This window comes from Phalacrocorax aristotelis, chromosome 4 (genome assembly GCF_949628215.1).
Source record: "Phalacrocorax aristotelis chromosome 4, bGulAri2.1, whole genome shotgun sequence".
NCBI lineage: Eukaryota > Metazoa > Chordata > Aves > Suliformes > Phalacrocoracidae > Phalacrocorax > Phalacrocorax aristotelis.
The window spans coordinates 40,165,078-40,185,956 of record NC_134279.1 but is presented as its reverse complement, the minus strand read 5'-3'; the positions used below and the strand labels follow the sequence as shown (position 1 = coordinate 40,185,956).

The window sequence follows — 20,879 nt, the reverse complement described above, 5'->3', positions numbered from 1 at the left end:
GACTGCCAGGCGTCTGTTCCAGACACTAGATAATGTTGTTTTTCTTGATTTTTGTCTTTCTTCTACAAGAAACAAAGAGTCCATGAAGAGAGGAGCTGGGAGCCAAAGGCCGTGATGTAATTTTACTGCGGTGCCAACAACTCTTGACTGTTACTGCTCCAATTCTCTGGAAATTTTTCCCTCCCTGCCACCTCCCAAAGCAAGGTGATACTCAGGGATGCCCTAGTTTCTCAAGAACAGAATAAAGAAGCAATATATTTTCCAGTTTTGTGCACAATGTCCATATGCTATAGTTTTTTTCCCAGCTCCTGGCCTGGGCCACAGTCTGCATGTTGCTCCTGAAAAAATTCAGCTTGCATCACTGAGCTACAGGTGGTGATCTGAATCTCTGGGTTGGAGAAAGGGGTGAAGATAGCCTAGATTTAAACTGTGGCCTACTACATCTAATCTGGAGAGCATCGGGCTGGCTACATACTATTTGCACTCTTTACCTGCCTATTCAATATGTCGATTAGGTGCAACATCCAAAAAAAAAAAATCAATAAATTTCAAAAGATTTATTCAACATTGCAGCAACTTTGCTGCCACTGGTCAAGCTCTCCAACTGCCCTATTCCTTATTGTCATGCACATGGCATATCATCACGTGCATCCACACCACCACACTCCCAAAGCCTCTCATTTTAATGAAGGATAGCACAAAACTAACTTTCTTGTACTTTAACAGGGACCACTCTCTGAAGATCAGAAAGGCTTAGCAGACCTCAGATGTAACTGATATTCATGCCCTTCACTGCCAACCACGAGTAGGACTTCTCTTTGAAACTGAGCAACAGAAACACTCCTCTGTTGCACTGCTCTACTGTCCTGAAGGACTACTGTGTCTCTATGTTAGTGCTCATATAGATAAGCTTAGACTATAGGATAAAATTAATTCTTCAGCTTTTAAACAAAGGAACTCCAACCTTCATAAAGAAAGTGGAGTGCAGGGTGTACTCCTGGCATCCAGGCATCAGATTACTTGGACTTTACATTTCAAGCACTAAGCTAGTTCAGCCTCTATACACATAAAGACAGTAGCTTTTAGCAGGACAGGATGATTTTGAGCCTTGTGTGTAACAAGGAGAACATGTGCCCTCTACAAATGTCATTTAAAGTCCTAAAAAAATTTACCTAACGTTGCTTCCAAAACTGGTAACATGAAAGGGAATTCAAGTTAGGAACAAATTAATTGAGTGCCAAGAGTGATTTGAGAGTATCTGAAAATAAAGAGACACTTAAACAATAGCCTAATAGTACAGCAATGTAAGCTGCTTTGAAATGCTATTTTTGTAATGACATGAATCTGATTAGACTCAGGTGACACTGCAATGACAGAACAGGCACGTGGCTAGCTAGTAATTCATTGCTATCTGCTCTTCTTATTTATATTTCCAAATAGCTATTCCACACAAAAGGTACATTAAAAAAACATTATCAATGTTGAAAAGTTATGCACTCAACAGCTAAGGAAATGCCAAAATTAAAGCTGTCTGTGCAAATTTAATTTGGCTTTCCTGTGCATAAGTGAAATCATTACTTACATACTGGTAGGGAGAAGACCAGTTTTAAAAATAGCATGGATTTTATTTACAGGTTTATTTTTCCCTGGGGTCTGGTGGCTAAAGGGCCTTTCCTGAACACAGAAGAATGACCTCTTTGCCTTTGCTCACTGCTCTCCGAAAAACCTACGAGGATCAACTAATTACTGGTGACAACCAATACAAAACAAGTGTAAGAGGCATCATGGTCTCAGATTTAGCACAAAGATGCTGTTGGGAGAGCTATATTCTCTGTGCCACTGCTCCACAGAAGAAAGTAACTACTAAGCAGGTAACGGCGAGAAAAACCTCAGAGCAAAGTGCATTAAGACAGAAGCAAGTGTCAAATATTCCTGTACATCATCTGCTCTCTACACCCCAAAACCTGAATGGAGAACTGCCACCTTGCCTGAGGTTGATGAGGAAATCCTGAGGTTTGACAAGAAGGAAGGACAGAACGTGAAAGTAATGAAGGCTTCATCCTTACTTTCAGTTTAAGACAAGGGCTGCTACCAGACTTTTCTGCCACCAGATGTTCAGCCTTCCTACTGAAAGAACCCATGTATTCAGACAAACATATGCAAAAGCAACCCATACTCACACAAGAGAACCACCCATGTATTATTCCTGCCTACTGAGGAACCAATGAAGACTGCTGCTGGCCCACCATGTGGTGGTGTCTTCTACAGAACGTAGAAGATCCTGTGGGCAAATGATATGGGCAAAGAAATTGATGCAGCACAACTGGGGGCACCATAATAAGCTCTACAGGGTGACAGCAACTTTAGTAATTTATTAGAAAGAAAAATCAGCCCTTCCTAGGTCAGAGCTCTTGGTCTGATAAGTACTGTCAAAAGCAGGAGAGCACAGCCTCTCTCACTTAGCTCAGCTGTCCTCCACTCTCTCCTTTTTTCTTCCCTCACCACTGCTCTGCTAAAGCCGTGCACTCCTTTCTACAACAAACACAGCCCTAGCACCTATTCTCACCTATCATCTATCTCTATTCCCAGTCACACTGCTCCAGTTCTCCTCCTTTCTCTGTAAACTTGTGCCAAGTCCTCTTTTATCTTGCCTCCATTCAACCCAGGCAGATGACACAGTGATGCGAGCCTAACCTGCAGATGCCCACAGGACACTGAGCTACTCTCATGTCCCCTCACAGGACCCAGAACAGCCCACAGCCACCCAAAGGTGCAAACACTTGCCCCACCTTAGCTCCGAACCAGATCAGATGCCATGTAGACAAAGTCTTCAGAGAGTTTCTCTTGATAAATTCTGAACTCTGGTAAGGATATACAATTAAATACTTTTCCTAAAGCAATACAAATGGGTTTTCAATAGCTTATACCATTGCTAACTTTGAGTAAATTAACATATGGGTAGCAAAAGGTCACCGATACAACAGATAACTTACATGCCACATTTCAGTTTCCAGACAGAGCTTTTCAGACTAAAGCTTCCACGATAATTTTCAGTTGAAGTAAGAAATGCTTAGTTATTTTCTTTAGCACTAGACATGGAAACAACAGAACTGTTTTAGCTGAATTATTTTTGGGTTTTTAAGTCAGCCTGTGGCAAACATTACTATGGAGGTTCCGCTGAAAAGTCACAGCTTGCCAGCCGTTTTCTACACTTGGAAAAAAAAATATTCATGCTTTATGGTCCAAAATATATTGTCATCTCTCTATTTTTTATTAGCTGCACCATATTAGGATCGTAGATCCTGGTTAGTACAAGGAATCCTGTCTACTAACTTCTGTGAGAACACATGAGAAGAAGAAAGGGCTCACTTGGGGAATTTGCAGGCTAACGTAAAATAAGATCCAAAACGAGGAAATAATTCAAACTTTCCAACAAGTTTTTCCAATGGAAAAATGTGCCTTTGGCATGTGCAGTTTAGTCAGAATCAAAGCATTTCATCAAAACAATGGAAAGACTGGGTCTTTATAGCATTTTCCTAAGGAAAGAAAGTTGAAGTTAAATATGTCCACGTTTTTATAGTTAATACTTAATATTTCATTAAGATAATTTTTGGACTGGATTGAAAGAAAATTTAACTATTAAAACTCTCAATATTTTGTTTATATTCAGGGTGTTTTCAAATTATGCAAACTCTGATTTGCCAAGGGTGTTTTAATGGTTCCAATTTAAAGTCTGTGGAAAGCTTCACACAAAGGGAAATTTTTGCTTTTCAGTCACATTCAGAAATGTCAACATTTTACTTTACACCCCATCCCTGGTACCTGTGGTACCACAGCAGAGGAAACACGCTGCTCCTGCGAAGACTGGGGATAACAGCTCTAAGAATAAGCAGGTGATCACTGCTGTGCAAGCATTACCAGTCAACGTTCTGTTTCTAATTTCTTCAACGAGCTTGATTATTTTCATCTTCTGGTACCCTTTACTGTAACAGGAGCAGAGTTAGGCTACAATCTATGCTGCCTAATGCTTTGAGAGATTCCTATGCATTCCAGATAAAAAAATCTAAAATTCATTCAGACACTGTAAATGAATATTAAGAGTAAAGCAAATAATAAAGTTATCTGGTACAAATTGAAAAAGCCAATGCACAGGCAAATCACTCCAATGCAAGCTGAGTTTCTAGCTCAGAAATCCCCAGCTCAGTTTCACTCCAAAGTTTCATCCGAGTTTAGCAGATGAAGAAGAATTTAGATATCCCAAAACCTTATTGCCTCATTTTACAAAGAAAACAACATATCAAAATTCTTAGTAAAAAGGAATGAAATGTTTCGTTATTTCAGGCTAGTCTTCTAGGCTTCTCCTGGAAAATTACTGCTGAAGCAGCCATAGTAGCTCTGCTGTTCCTCTTAGCACAGAAGTCTCTACCAAAGTCTAGGGGAACACTACCTGGGCAGGAATCACGGACTAATTAAGCCACAAAGTATGGAGATGCAAGTATCTTCACAGCTGGATTTTGTTCCCATGGAAATCAAAGGCCAAACTCCCATTGTCAATAACACTGCAAAATCAGGCCTCTCCACTTCTTTCAAGGTTGGATGCCTTCATCATTGAGGTTAAAACGAACAGTCAGTAGTCTGCTGTCTCTCATCAGGATTTGTTAGTGGATTTTTTTTTTACTCTTTAAGAAAAAAAAAACCAACAAAACAAAACCACAAACTCAAAAAACCTTAGGCTCTCACCATAGCATAGCAATCACTCACCTACTGTAGAACTATTAGATTTGCAATGACCTGAACCCTGACTGCAGAAACACTGTAGAAAAAGCAATAGAAGTGGAATATTTTAATAGGCATCACAGTGAGCTTAATGGGATTTCATAGATGTACTATGGTGAGTGATCAGCCTTTGATTTAGCCCTAACCGCACCCACAGTTGTGGATAACCTGGTGGTATTCCAGTCTGCAATTAAATCAGTGAAAACTAAGCTTAAAATAACCACCATTGACACAAACCCCCACACAGCAGGGCTCACCTCCTGGGACACTGTACCATGCACCGCCATTAGTTGTTCCATCCACAAAGCTGCTGTCATCATCATTTTTACGACACGGTGGTCTGTTCGGATCAGACATAGCAGGATTGAAAGAAGAATAACTGCGAGCCAGGCTTTGAAAAATAGCATCATCAGGGCAGGAGCTGTATTCATGAGCACTCCCTAGGGAGGCAAGAAAGTCCAGGAACAAGGATTATTAAAAAGGGCAGTCATACCAACTGGGTTCACAACCTAGGTTACCAGCACTGCACGGCAAGACTGCGCCTGGAAATCCTCTGTACACGGGTAAGTGTCCTACAGCATCACAAACTAATATAGCATTATCTTAATAACATTAACATCTCCCCAATACTTCATCAAATGCCTGTACCAGGTTGCCCCATTATTAAGGTGACTATTCGTATCAGTCTTAATAGTTACGAAAAATAATAATTTAAAAGTGCACCACAAAATCTAAGCTATTGTAGGCTTTAGATATTTTCTTAGAAGAATACACAGTACATAGGCAAAGGTCTGTCTCTAAAGAGTTTTACAATCTGATATTAAAAGGATTTGCAACTAAACTTTGAGAAAGCAGATTGAAGGAAGAGAACCACAAACAATACCATCATATCATGACCATTTCAGTTATGTGCACATCCCCTAGGAGCAGAAATAAAAACCTAATATTGTCGTGTACTAAATGGTAACATCTCTGCCACAATGTGATCCTTTCTATATGGGACCAATACTGAGAAAGCAGAAGCAATGATAGTTGTTTCTATTAGCACACTACCGCTTTCAGAAATTCATTTTTTAAAGGTGCAAGTAGAGAACCCTTAGATCATACAGGCAGCACAGAATCATAGAATCATTAAGGTTGGAAAAGACCTCTAGGATCATCAAGTCCAACCATCAACCTAGCACTACTATGCTTCTTAAACCATGATCCAAAGTGCCATGTCTTTTAAATACCTCCAGGGATGGTGACTCCACCACCTCTCTGGGCAGCCTGTTCCAGTGCCTGACCACTCTTTCAGTGAAGAAATTGTTTCTAATATCCAATCTAAACCTCCCCTGACGCAGCTTGAAGCCATTTTCTCTTTCTATCGCTAGTAACTTGGGAGAAGAGACCAACACCACCTCACTACAACCTCCTTTCAGGTAGCTGTAGAGAGCAATAAGGTCTCCCCTCAGCCTCCTCTTCTCCAGACTAAACAAGTCCCGCTCCCTCAGCTGCTCCTCATAAGACTTTTTCTCTAGACCCTTCACCAGCTTCGTTGCCCTTCTCTGGACACGCTCCAGCACCTCAATGTCCCTCTTGGTAGTGAGGGGCCCAAAACTGAATGCGGTATTCCAGGTGCAGCCTCACCAGTGCTGAGTCCAGGAGCACGATCACCTCCCTATTCCTGCTGGCCACACTATTCCTGATACAAGCCAGGATGCCATTGGCCTTCTTGGCCACCTGAGCACACTGCTGGCTCATGTTCAGCTGGCTGTCGACCAACACCCCCAGGTCCTTCTCCGCCACACAGCTTTCCAGCCACTCTTCCCCAAGCCTGTAGCGTTGCATAGACACATCTCTCGCTTCAGTTAACAGGGTACAAACAGCCCCAGTTAATTTAAGAGCTAAGTTGCCTTGACTAAAATATCCGAGGGACTATGATTCTCTCAGGTATTACATCATTTTTGTGATGTACTGAACTACTGAAACAGACCATCATCTTCAAAACTAGAAAATATGGTCATACAGTGACTGGCTTTAAACATGTGATTAATATGCTAAAATAAGTCATTGCAATGCAATGACATGATGTTTGCAAAATGGACCTTAGGTAGTGCTGAAATAAATATAGAATGTAATCTCCTACTCTTTCATTTTATCTTCTATTACATACCACTCCGAGTCTCATCATAAGGATAGTTTGCAACCAGGTCTCCTCCATGAAGATTCGCAGAAAGCACAAAGGGAATATCCATAATCCAGTGAATGACACCTTTTGTTTCAGGAGCAAGCTACAACAAAATAGCATTACCAGCAGTTACAAACTGATAATTCAACGTAGAAACTTATTCAGTTATATAGAGTGGGCTTAATTATTACCACATATATTGTGCAAGACATTTAAATGAATATCAATTTCATTTTGGCTTCAGAGAGAACTGAATCAGTCCTTTACATCAGATTTATCATTATATTAAATAGATTAATGTGAGTCTAAAACTGGTGTAAATTAGTTCAGAATGAGACCACAAATAAAGCAATCTCAATCTTTTACTTCTTCCCATTAGAGCTAAAAAAAGCCTATCAAATTTTAAATCAAGGAAAAGAAACTTAATTCAAAATAAATGGTGGTAGGATACAGTCTATTCTCTGCATGGAAAGTAGAATTACTTCATCTAATAATCTGAATTTGAAGACAGAATATTGCCTCCATCCTATGGGACTGCAATCACACCACTATATTTTCTAGAACCTCCTCTGCGAGTAAACACAAGAATATAAAAATCCCTCCAGATATATGCCTGTATATTTAAGGCTTAAGCTTAACAAAAAATGCATGTGTTATACGTGAGAATAGCTATCTAGCCAGCAATGTAATTAAGCAAAAAACACAAGTGAATTTCTGAAATTATAAAAATGCAGAATATCTGCAAGAATAGCTTCTAATCAAAGGAGAAGGCCACACAATCTCTTTTTAATTAAAAAAATTTAATTAAAAATAAAACATGTTTTGAGTGAGGAACTGTCTAAGGATTAAGCAATATGGATCAAAAGGATTCACTGTAAGAAGCCATTTTGAGAAAAACTTCAAGAAGCAACAGACAGATAAATTTAACAAAATATTTAGAAGAACATGAGTCACAAAAACCATACACACAGCTCTCAGAGGCTGCTACATATCTGCTTGCACAACAGGGAAGAGATGGGCATGTAAGTAACCCACTCTTCAACCCCTACTTACCTTAGGATTCTGGTCCACGGCTTTTTTCATGTTTTTCAGCAGATGGTTGTTTGGGCCACCTTCTTTCTCATTAACATAGACTATTCTATCAAGATCAGGGAAATTTCGGTTTAGATCTATCCCTTGGGCATTACTTCGACCAACAAACCAGTCTTTCAGTTCACCAGGCTGAATGAGGAAAGGGAACAGAAAGAGAAGGGAGATGAGTAGGTTCGAGAGATTACATATCAAGCTTTATATGGGTATCTTTAGCCATACAAATTTAAATAACGGGTTTATTTCTCATTTTCTTGAGCATAAGAAGGGATCATGAAAGAGTAAAAAGTTCTGAAGCACCAAGAGCAAAGCTACCCCTATTGCTTCCCAGAGCTCTGTGGGAATAAAACTAACCTCTGTTTCACTGAGAGTCTCAGAGGAGAGGATCATTCTCATAGTGGCAGATCTGGACTAAGGATGGGCGAAATTACCAGCATCGTCAGATTTTTCAGTGCCTGCTGAGTCTTCCCCTGAGACCTGCCTTTTCCCCATTGCTTCGTGCCTATGCTCATGAATTACAGACCTCATTTTAGTGAGCCTCAGGGCAGCTGTGTATTTACCAGCCAGCCGCAAGGAATGTTTGTACTTGTTACAAAGTTCCTCTAAATAGCTTCAAGGTAAAGAAGGACTTTAACTTTTATTCATCTAAGATTTTTATTTTTATGGTGTCTGTCAGCTTTGTTCACTGCAATGGTGACACTGAATAAAGGTACTCTGAGAATTTTTGGAAAAATCTTTTCTTTAAGCTGATTCCCTAAAGTATTTTTGGGGTTGCATTAACGAAATGCTTTCAGAGCACATAGTTTTCCCTAGCTTGTCTCTCTGTGCTTTCAGTATTCTGTAAAGTAGGTTTAGTTTGATAACTGGTTTTAATCTTGGGGTATATTGAACCTATTGTCACACACCGTGCACAGGATCAAGATACTTCTGAATTAGAGTAACAGTGACACTAAAGCAAATTGTATTATAAATCATAGGTAATTTTTAAGGCAATCCTGTAAAAGCAAGTGTACTTTGACTAAGGATTAAAAGTTTCAAATTATATTATAACAGAATCTCTACCGAGAGGGATTTCAAACAAGTAGAATACTGCACCAATTTGAGGGCAGCTTCTGCTTCATTGCCACAAGAGGGAGACATACGACCGCGTATGGTTTAAGAGAGTTCTGTGGGTTTGGGTTTTTTTTGAAGACTTCATGAGAATCAGTTTAATCAAGTTCTTAATAAGATTTGGCTTATTTAATCATAAATAAATAGTCACATAAAAAGATTCAACATTTCCCTATTAATTTAAAAAATAAATACACCTTGTAAAAGAAGAAAAATCTTATTTTTGTTTAGAATATCACACGTACCGGAAGCTGCATGTAACAGGGTCCTATTCGGCCTCTATTTGCTAACTATGCTTTAACACATTACATGTTTCTTGACTGAGTCGTCATCCTAAAATACATGCTAAATTTTCTTGACTAATAGCTTGAAGTACCTCATGCCTGAAATTTAGAGTTATTCATATTAAAAAGATGGCTCACAAAGTTTGCTTGTTTGGGGATCAAGCTCTGATGAATGTGAATAATTCATTTAAGTGCACCTACATGAGAATATTCTTAAAGGAAATATCAACTTTCCCTTTTCTACCACTTTTGAAACATCATGTATTTCTAGAAGTTACTTGTTTAGGAAACAGCTCAGTCAGTGAACTTAGATGAATGAATACGCATGAAACATTATCACCATTAGATTTTAAAATACAGTAAACTCACTTACAAAAGAGACAGCTATTTCTTGATAACCCAAGCATAAAATCCTCCTTGTTAAACAGAACAAGCCTACTGTACCATTAGGAAGTACTTCGGTTATGTTATTCCATTCAACAATCACCACCAGGGGTTCGCATATCTGTAAAACTGCTAGTCCAAGTGTCATTATGATTCTAAGGTTGATATAGACTTTGGTAACTATTCTTATATATGTAACATTACAAACCTGGGACGCTGCCTTCTCAAAGCCATCTGGGTTCAAAGATGGCATGATATGGATACGTGTGCTGTGGATCAAGTTGATAATAGTTTCATTTCCTTTCTGGTATTCATTACACAAGTACTGAGCCAAGAAGATAAGCAACTCCCTTCCGACAGCTTCATTCCCATGCATATTCCCAACATATTTAAATTCTGGTTCTCCTGCAAGAAAAAGGAAGAACACGTCTTAGAACAACACATAAAAATCACCCATGGACTGGATCACACAGCACACCTGAGATGTGCGTACCACTATCAGTACAACTGGTCATAGATCCCAAGAAGCTACAAACCTCCTTCAGAAAAGCGGATTTAGGTTTTTTCCTAAACTCTGACTAAACAAATAGGAATTTATACTCAGCTCTTTGCTGAAGGCAGAGAAAGAATACCAGAGGACAACAGAGCATACCAAAATAAATGTTAAGCACTGTCATTAACATTACTACTCTTCAGAACTAATGCAACTGATGCCTCAATGCTACAAAAGGGTGTCTTGATTAGGTAGTTTTTAAATATATAAAGTGACAGTAACAGAGCTTCTTATCTTTAATGTTTTCTTCAACACTAGGTTAAGCTTATCACACTACACATGCATTAAACTGCAGTTCTTTTACCAAAGCAACAGCTGTTGGTCCTAGTGATCTGAAAAATCTTATTCAGCAGTTGGTTTGCATAGACTGCTTAGACTTCACGAAGCAAGTGCAGTAACCTAACTCATAAAATTAAACATTCCATCTAACATTCCAATAAACATTCCAGCATTATACAACTATTTAATGTTGATTTAATGTATATTGTATATTTATATATATTATTAAGTATTCAATACATATTGTCTATATATTCATATATATTCAATATATTAATGAGTAGTTCAATATTTCCAATTGCTCATTAGTCACGTTCTCGTGACGCTAGACATGAAAAACACAGAAGTCTTACAGAACTGCGAAGGATGTACCTTTTAAAAGACTATGTTTTGGGCCCTAATTCCAGAGAAGTTTTAGTATAATATAAATACCTGAAAGAGATTAAAAGGATTGTCCTGGAACTAAAATGACGAATGTGCTGTTTTCTGTGTTGAATCTCTTTTTTCTTAACCTTTTCCTTTTTAAATGCAGCTCTGGTGATTCTATGCTCTGAACAGTCTTTGAACACACTTTACAATAGCCTTTAGCACTATCACAGAGGCAAATTCAAGCCAGGAAGAGTGTTACACAAAGGAGAACTTAAATAATTGCTAATCAAGCACACAGCCGTATCTACTTATGACTCTTCAGTCTGTTCTTGTTAACCTTAATCCAGTAATAAGATGCTAGCAGGCAGAGGGCTATTAATACCATGGCTTCTTTTCTTCCAACTAAGATGGTTTTGTATGGATTCATCCGTGAAATTTTTTGTCAGACAGGTTAAAATGTTTTCTACTTTCAGTGAAATAGCTTCATTTTATGTGAGAGACACAATACCATTACCTGACTAGAAACCTCCATTTGCCCTTTTGGCATTGAGCTCCTATTCACTGTTTTTTCCTTATCTGTTAATACCACAGAATGCAAGAGCTCTAATCAAGACTATGCAGTCAAGCTGATCCCATTAAAACAGATGGATACTATTTAATAAAATACACAGCACTGCACATTACAGAGTCTCATAATTAGAATACTCATGCATACGTATATCGGCATGTTACTTATGGGAAAAGTGATTCACAAACTAACAGGCAAATTTTTTACCGCAGTAAACACGAACATGGTTGCATTTTGCATTTGTGGTTCTCCCTAGGAACCAGGCTTCACTAAGGAAGCCTGAAAGAGAAATCGTTCCTCCTGAATCCCAGCCCTATGCATTAATCACTTGCCTTTCTCTCCCACTTGAATTTTACCGGCCTGGTTCAAATGAAGAAACAGAAACATATGTTTCCCATACAGTACTGCTTGCCTCTCTCCCCAAAGAATCATTAACGGTGTTTAGAAGGGTTCATGAAAACAGGCACAGAGTCTACAGTGAACGAAGAGTACAGCCTCAGCTACAGCATATCTTCAGTGGTAATGACCCATCTCGAGTATTAAAAGCTAAAAGGAGTTAATGAAGAGGTAAAGACAGTCACTGGAAATTTGGGAAGTCTTTCCTATGAAAAGTGATTGCAGAGATCAGTCCCATTTTCCTTAGGAAGAATAATAGGGGACAGTCAAACATACCAACCATTATAGTATGGAGGAATTGATCTGGAAGGCAGTACTTCCCTACACCACAATAAAAGAGACAGTGATTTTCAGTGAAAGGGAACAATGGTCATTTTCAGACTGATAATGAAAAATAACATTACTTATAACACGAAGTGTGAAACGAGTAGTCAAAGAATCTTGTTGGCAGTGAGGTATCAGCAGAACACCAAGTTTTGCTAGCAAACCAAGAGTTAAAAAACTGATCCAAAAGTGAACGCAAAAGAATGAAAAGGGAAAGATAACAGAGGGCTGAATAACAGCCCTGCTTCAAAACTTAGCTTTGTGTTCAGATTTTAGCTCCCCTCGGCATTTTCTTACACTTCTCTACAAAGCACAGAAATCCACCTACTGATCCTCTGGCTGCGGAGAACAAGGCTGTGCAGTCCACGTGCATGGGAACTGTTCTCTGTCAGCTCCCCAGCGCTGCCCATTTTCTTACCTCTGGGCACAGCCATTGAAGAAATACTGGGTTTCTGCTCAATATCAGAAGATATTGAATTTCAGACTGCATCCGACAATTTTAGGAAAACTTCACCATTTCAATAGTGTAATTTACATCTAAAATAACAATGCAAAAAATGGGTCCTTCTCATATCTAAACTTTGCAGCTGCTCCAAGAGAAACAAACTTGATTTTTACTGTTTATTCCAGCAGAAACAAATTAGTGCTACAAGCTGACTGCAGGGGAATTAGCAGTTTGCTCATTAGTTGTCCATGCCCACCACAGGCAAAGCCAGGGAGTCCATTCTGAAAAAAGGGACAATGTTGCTAAAGCCATTAGTTATCATCACAGTGCCCAAAAAGCCACGGGAGCTTCCACAGGCTGCTATCTGCTGATATAACTTTGAAGTTAATGAAGCGCTTAATTTGCATTTGCATTTCAGCCTTTCAGGTTAAAGACTCCAACTCAGGGTGTACCTTCTGGAAACCTTTTTTTGGAGTCACTTTTACTTAAATCCTTTCCTAACAATCTTTTTCTCTAGGACAATGAAGTCCAAGCTGGAGGGCCACTGCTCTGCTGGCGGAGTTAACCAAACCCAGCTGCCTGAGTTTTAGTGAATGACTCTGCAATGCTGCCAGCATCCCAGGCCCACTATGGCTCCCAAAGGAACCAGCTCCTCCTTCTTCAGCCCCATGGGCTAACACGGATACCTCATGTGCTCAGGATGCCAGCTATCCAGCCCTTACGCCAACACTCCTCACTTTATGGGTTCCCTGGTCTTTTCATTGAGTATCTCCTGCCATACCATCTCCAAAAGCTTCAGGCTGTTCTGGAAAACAGCCTGGCCCATGGGGAAAATAGCCTTCAGTCACCTCTTGCTAACATGCTACTTAGCTAGAGGAAGAGCTGCTTTTCCCATTAATCCTTCAGAAGCCATTTAATGCAGACCTTAATCACCCTTCATAGGATTCTGTGACTGTAACTGTCTCACAGAATTATTTTTTTATGAAAAGACTCTGTATATCTCAATTTGGTGATGAACTTCTCAACGGGATCTCCAAATCAGTAGACACATTCCTGGTTCCACTGCAGAGAACTGGAGATAGGTTTAAGGGAGAAGCAGCATGAAGAAATAGAACTGTTTTTTCTCATTTATATGACCCCCTTATTTGACGCCCATAAAAAAGGAAAATTGTTTTAATGGATTCCCATGGTCCAGGATATGACGAACACAAAGGAGTATTTCTGTTGTTTGAATACCTAAAGTTCTTATTTAGTTTTATTCATTTTTCTGACAATCTTTTTGAACTATAATCTCTCATTCACAATAGCAAAAGTATGTCTTGTGTAACAATGTGAGCATGACATTTGTAAATGCTTAAACGTAATTTCAGCCCAGGTACAGAGGTTTGTGATAACGAATGAATGCATGGACACTAACATCTTTCGGGGCAAGTCATAAGAAATGAAATGCAGCAATCAAGTTTATAAATACCTCAGTATCCCTGGTGAAACCTATGTCATCACATCATTATGGCTTTTAGAAGGCTTTTACATCTCTCTCAGATTGACTGCGTGGTACATTACAACCTGATAAACGATTGAGGAAAAAGTATTTTAAAATGTCGTGCCTTTCTGGTGCCTGACAAATGTTGTGAAATGTCACCATTTGCCTCTGTAGTTACTGTCAGCTAAGGTCTTCTCCAGTTTCCTAGGAATAGCATGTACATCATTAATATTAGACAGGTCATCCAATTAAAGATGACTAACCACTGCCATTTTCAGGTCAGGCTGAATTTGTACAGTAAAGACGGTAATTTTCTAAAACATAGGAAGAAAAAGTTTAGCACCAGCTAATTATATATATTGAGTCAAGGTAATGTCACGCTACCTGTCATGGTCTAATGTCAAGCAGTTAACCTTAAAATGTACAGTATTTCACTCATGGAAGTGCAAGCCACATGGAAGAAAAAAAATTCTCTCCTGGAAAGTTTACATGCTTAATAAACTGTTCTGCAAATCAGCCTCAAATACCCTCAAAAACTAGAGTCCTTCTGCTTTCCTGTATTTCTTACAGAAAAGCCAGTATTGTTCCTGAAATAACAGACTTAGTGTTTTTGATTACTTACAGTTGCTTGTCATTTCTATTACAGCAACCAGTGAACTTTTCTTGTAGATAAATGGCATGGAAAATCTCAGAACCCCTGCTGGCAAGAAGTTAATTCATTAAATGTGATTGAAGACTTTCTTATGCTCTACATTTTTGTTAGTAGTTCAAAGATAAATAAATTCTCTGAGATTAACTACATGGAAAACCAAGGATTTGGGTGTCTCCTTTGAATATGAAAAAGGTAAGAGAGGGAAAGAAGAAAATAAATGAGAAGGTGAGATTGAAAAGTGGAAGAATTAGAAAATTTAGATTCCTAACAACCTGTAAACTAAATGTCTACCACCTGCCTCAACAGCATTTCAATAGAAATGTTGACCTCCACAGCTTGTGTGAGAACAGTATTGAAAGACAGAACTGCAATGCAGTACTAGTTTCTAAATCATTGTATAGGCCTTATATCATTTTAGGGCGACATTTACTAAGATGTAGCATTGGTCTCACCTTGCTGAAAGAGAAACTACTGGAAGTTTCACAGGTGGCTTACAGGAAAGGAGAAATGGGTCAACACTGAAGGCCTTTGAAAAATCCAGTCTTTTACTTTCTTGCCATTAACTGATAGAAAATACAGTGAGAAGAAAACGAGAAGAAAAGAAAATCAAGGCTCTCTTGGCAATCTCCTGCTTTTAAAAAAGGCATGCATTTTTTAACAGCTATGATTCAGTAGTGGTCTCAAGCTCTTTCTGGATATTTTCATAATTATTTGAATGCAACTGCTTAAAATGTCTGTACAGCACATTAAACCTGGAGCGAAAGGTCTCAAAGAATAGCTATGTTTGTGCTGGCCTTGACACGTACAAATTAAGACGTGATCTCCATTCTACTCAGCGGAAGGTCTGTCGGTTCAGCTTCAAAAAAGGATCTTATATGTCTTTGCGCTGGAAATGGAGTTCTCCAGACAGATTACCTCATCCTCAAGACAGTTATTTCCACCAAAAAGGTTCTGCGTGACTCGATGTTTTCTTCAGGTTTCCAACAGCCCACTCTCCCCCCTGCAGATACAGGACTTGGCAGAGCCTCCCACAAGAAGTGGGCAAAGCATCTGCTCGGCTCCCCCAGTCCCCACCTACAGCTCTTCGCTGGCACATCCCGATGCTGATTTTTCCACAACGCCCTGCCCTTACATCTGAAGCCTTGCACAGTGTAGTCTGGTATTTTGGGTAAAGCCCACTTCTTTACCAGAGAGTAGAACAGGTTTTGCCTACTAGATTTGTGTTACTGCGCACAAACTGATGGTGCTATCTAACAGAATTGATGATGATTCTTTAAATCATAACAAACCATTTGGAAAGCAAAACAAGTTTACTTATTTAACCAAAACCCTTAATAAGAAACACTGAAATGTGATATGCACAAACCCCTGATTTTCTGTGTTAAAAAGTGCTCTCTGAAGTTCAAACCAGATTCAAAATTCAACAAGATTTTAGAAGTAACAAGTAGCCATATATACACACACAACTGGATTAACCAGATCAGTTTTACACTGCATTGCATTTTTCATGCTCTAGAAAAACTGAATAGGACTTTGCATTTACAGAATTCATTACAGCGTTACAGTGGCAGGTATTGTTAGCTCAGCATTGAAGATGAGATTCCTCTGAAACCAAATATGAAGTGGACTGTCCTGAACCATCCCTACCGGTCTGTGGCAGAGTACAAGATGTACATTTTTTTCACCTCCCAGCTCTTACTGCGAGGAGAAAACCCAGACCAAAACATACCCCGGGATTCTTTATGAAGGACGCTGGCAGTACAGAGATGACACAAGTAACTCTCTACATGTCCACTGCAATGCTGGGTGTGGGATACAACTGACTGAATTAGTCTTTTCCACTGTGCTCACTAAGAGGGGGACTTTTCCACTTATAACTATGTGTGACCAAGTGAATTTTCATTTCAAAGACACTCACTGTATCCCTCCAGTTTCGGTTGGCACGTAGAGCAAAGATACTTCTTTAAACCATCATCAAAACAGACCTTCTGATGAAGAGGAAGTCAATATATAATTAGATGTGTATTTATGATGGTTCCTCATCAGGTTCACTTATCAAGCTTTCTTCAGCAAACTTTAGAATCAGCTTTTTCACTTCAACTATGAAAGTACCTGCCTGCCATCAGAGTACTTCAAAAGGACTTAGCTTGTCTACTTCATTCCTTTTGCATGCAACAAATATACAGTAAATTTCAAAGCTAAACTAGTTCAAATGCCTCCTACCAGCTGCAGACACATTTGCGCTCTGCTTTTCCTCATCCTCATTTCATGAAGACAAGAAATAAAAGTCAGAAATAACCCATTTATATCCAGATACCAAACTCTAAAGTCAAAGAGGTAGGCAGAAATGCTGGACAAAAAAGGTGAAGAAACAAAAGTAGCTCTCCCTTTTTACCAAAAATAAACAAAAAAGTCAATGAAAAGGTGTAAATAATTCTTTTCCAGCAAGTTATACAGGCCCAATTCAACATTGCTGCGCGGCTTCACTGTGCCAAATGGGTGGCCAGAAGCATGGAAGTGCAGACTCGAGTTCGCTCAGAGGCTATTTCCAGGCTGGAAATGTCAGGCGCTGTGGTTTCCCCAGCAGAGCAGAAAGGAAATCTGAAGAGGGCTGAGGGAGAAGTCAGGCCAGGGTTCCTCCTCTGTGGCCTCATACCCCAGTACTTGCTGTGAAGCTGTGCTTCAGGAGGAAAGCAAGCTACAGCAGCTTTCAGGGCTGTGCTACCTTGGGTACCAGCGTGTGCAAAGGACATGCACTCACAGAGTTCATCTTCACCTAACAAAACTCTTTGCATTTTCTCTCCGTAGAGGAGAGCTATTTCTGACTGAAAAGGATTACAATTCCCATCATGAGTACGTCTGGGTCCTTGGGAAATACACTTTCTGTGATTAAGGATGTAGGAATAACTAGTAGTAAGCCCTCAGGCTTTTTCCCTTGATTTCCAGAAGCCTTTCTGAGGCATTGCAATGGCACTTGTTACGCCAATGAGGCTACACATAGCGAATGCTCCTTCTTTATTGGTAACTGTAACATTATTTTATTCCACTGCTGTTTTGTCACAGTCTGACACTGTGTGAAAAAAAACCTGTGGGCTGCAGATCTGTGATTCAGACGGATGATGCTGAAGTGCATTGATCACTGCTAACAGATGGAGAGGGATAAAATCTCTTCATAAATGTACATCTGCAACAAGTCCCTTGTGTAGACAGCATGTTACAGAATAAAAGGGTTTTTTGCACTAGCATATTAATTTAGCTTCCCTTGCTTACATCAGCCCTAATATTTATTGACCTTAGCTTCTGTGATTACCGGCCACTGAGTTTACAGAAAGGGTTATAAAGTGCCTGTTTAAAATAAATTGCAGTAAGAAAGACACAGGCAGACTGCAAAAGCTAATTATGCTGTTACCTTGCTCCTCTGTGGAAAAAAATTATGAAAGATTGACTTGTGATGACTAACAGAGGACACCATTTACGTCTGAACATAAATGACCTGATTTACGTCAATAGCCTCAGAAACCAACAAATAGCCAGGTAGCTTCTTTTAGTCCTAATACTAGTTTAGCATCACCATTTTGGTACAAAAAAATTTAAAAATAACAGAATTCCATCATTTTAGAAGTTAGGGGGGGGTTTTGCCACAAAAACTGCAGCTGCTTTGCAGGCTTAAAAACCTGGTAAACTGTGTGAAGCCCTAATGAGAGTGTGGCTTATTGAGACCTGTTCTTTTGCTGCACTTCACCTCCAGCCTGATTTTAGCAGCTAATACTCTCTCAAGTTTCTGCATTTAAGGTATGAATACTATGTGATAGCCAGCAGTAAATCTTGATTGTACTTGTTGTTGAGATAGCATCAGTTAAATCTGGTGAGTAGGAAGCAGAAGAAAAAAGGTTCAGCAGGTAGTCAAGATCAGTAGTCCAACACTCCACCTCCAAACACTGGAACACCTGGCTTCAGAATTTTTCAACGATATATAAAATTTTATTTAAAATTGGTATTGTACCTTAGTGATCTATTTATAGCCAGTTTAGGTAGAAATGCACACCTGGGTGCTTGAAGATCTCTTCACACTCACTTTTTAGAAAATTCCCCCGTATCACCTTAAGCATTTAAAAAAACAAAATGAGAAAGGGTGATGATTCCTAGCAAGGTGGTAAAAGGAGAGGAAACTAAAGTGGTGCAGAGGCTAATAAAATCAAGCTTGTTGCATAACAGGAAGAAGTGAATCATCTAACAGTCTGTTGACTCAAGAATAATGATGGAGATGACAGAACCAGACAAATCCTTTGTCTCAACAACAGATGCAAGTGGATTCAAATGACTTTCAAGACATGTTTTGCCTTTAGATGAGGGGGCTCCAGACAAAAAAAATCGCATATGGATACTGACCCCATGAGTGCAAGCCACAGCACAGCTGTATAGCTGTGAGATACAGAAGAGTCTTCATAAGATAGAAAGAAATGCTTAACAAGATATCTGTAATGGATACACATCCTAGTGTCCTAAAAATAGACACTTTTTTCCTCATATAGGGAACAAACATAAAAGCTTTGTATTTTCTCAGCTTTCCTCAGAGCTTCCACTGGGTTTTCCCTCCAAAGAGCAATAAGACAGTTCTCCATTAAGAGAAAGGGGAGAGGGGTACCTGTTGTCCACATGGTGTACAGTCAAGGACAACAGAAGTCACAATCCTGCCCTTGAACAGCACCTATAAGTGCAGAAAATGAACCGGTGGCTGAGCAGCTACGTATTTTATAATGAGCTCTATGTATGGCAATAGAGCTCTGTGCAATTTGATACAAAATTAAACTACCTAGGGTTTATTCTAAGCGCAAGCAGAAAGGTTAGTTCAAAGTAAGAAGGCACATTCCTCACAAAAGGGTGAATAATAGCCATTTCCTACAATAATACCCACTATGCCTCCAATACGCCAAGCATATTAAAGTGCAATGACCAGCAGGATCAAAAAATGAGTAGCCTTTCCCAGCACTAATTATTTTTTCCTCTGATGATTGCAAAAAGCTACAGCAAATCCATCTTTTGTGGTCCCTTTCATCTCACTTGAAACTTTCTTTCCCTTTTATGTTACTAGCAGTACATCAGACAAGCTCTTTCCTGCCAAGGCAGGAGGAAACATCACATTAAAGAAAATGTACATGTTATCTAAGGGCAAATTCCTTCACTAATAAGAGTCCAAAGGGCTTTTGTTACTGGCTTCAGTTGTATCTGGCATCAGTTTGAGGGTATTCACCACAGTTCCTGTGTAGTCCTTTATATTTTTTAGTAAGTGTAATAAAACACTAGGAGCTGAAATGTTTTGCCATACTTCAATGATTCAGACCAATTAAAGCAGTGAAAGCAGAGGAAAACTGTGCCCTACCTTCCAGATTTATTTCCTTTTATTTCAATTTTATGCAGGTGTAGAAGGCTGGTGAGGTATAACGAAGAGGTATAATAAAGTGTGCCACTTTCTTAAAAGCTGGTTTAATGCATTTTGTACCTTTATTTATTAACAAATATTCTGAGATTGTTGAAATTACTTCTCTCACACATACTGTCATTCTTCATGGCTAGAGACCCCATGAAGTAGTTAACTAGGCAGCCCACAGAGAAGAGCGTAACACAGCCAAACAGCATCCCCTGATAAGCCCACAGCAATATTTTCACTTTGAAGTTTCAGGCAGTTGGGGCTTTTTGAGAAGAAAAAATTCTCTAATGAAGAGAAAAGGAAGTCTAGGAAATACTGATTCCAATCAAACAGGAAGAAGATGTGGTGTCTGATCCAATACGCACTTGACTAGCTCTTAATACAAGGACAGTAATTCAACAAACAGGGGAACAGTACTGGGTAGTTCGGATACAAAGCCTTTTCTGACTCTACACAAGCACTTCTCTGCTCTTGCTTGTGTATGTGGGCACGTACATCTTAGCGACACACACAAACACCCCTCACTGAGAGGCTCAGGCACCAAGGAGGTCATCCCCAGGTCATGAAAA

The 20,879-nt window shown here is 39.3% G+C and overlaps 1 protein-coding gene across 1 annotated transcript in view; it reads right to left on the bottom strand.

The window, feature by feature from the left end:
* CPE (carboxypeptidase E) overlaps positions 1-20,879 on the bottom strand; it is a 59,988-nt gene that overhangs the window by 10,021 nt on the left and 29,088 nt on the right. Inside the window, exons 2-5 of the mRNA XM_075091074.1 lie at positions 10,022-10,218; positions 8,000-8,167; positions 6,932-7,049; positions 5,034-5,216 (exon numbers count right to left, since the gene is read on the bottom strand). Of these exons, the coding sequence (XP_074947175.1) occupies positions 5,034-5,216; positions 6,932-7,049; positions 8,000-8,167; positions 10,022-10,218 (666 nt within the window). The remainder of the gene's footprint in view (positions 1-5,033; positions 5,217-6,931; positions 7,050-7,999; positions 8,168-10,021; positions 10,219-20,879) is intronic.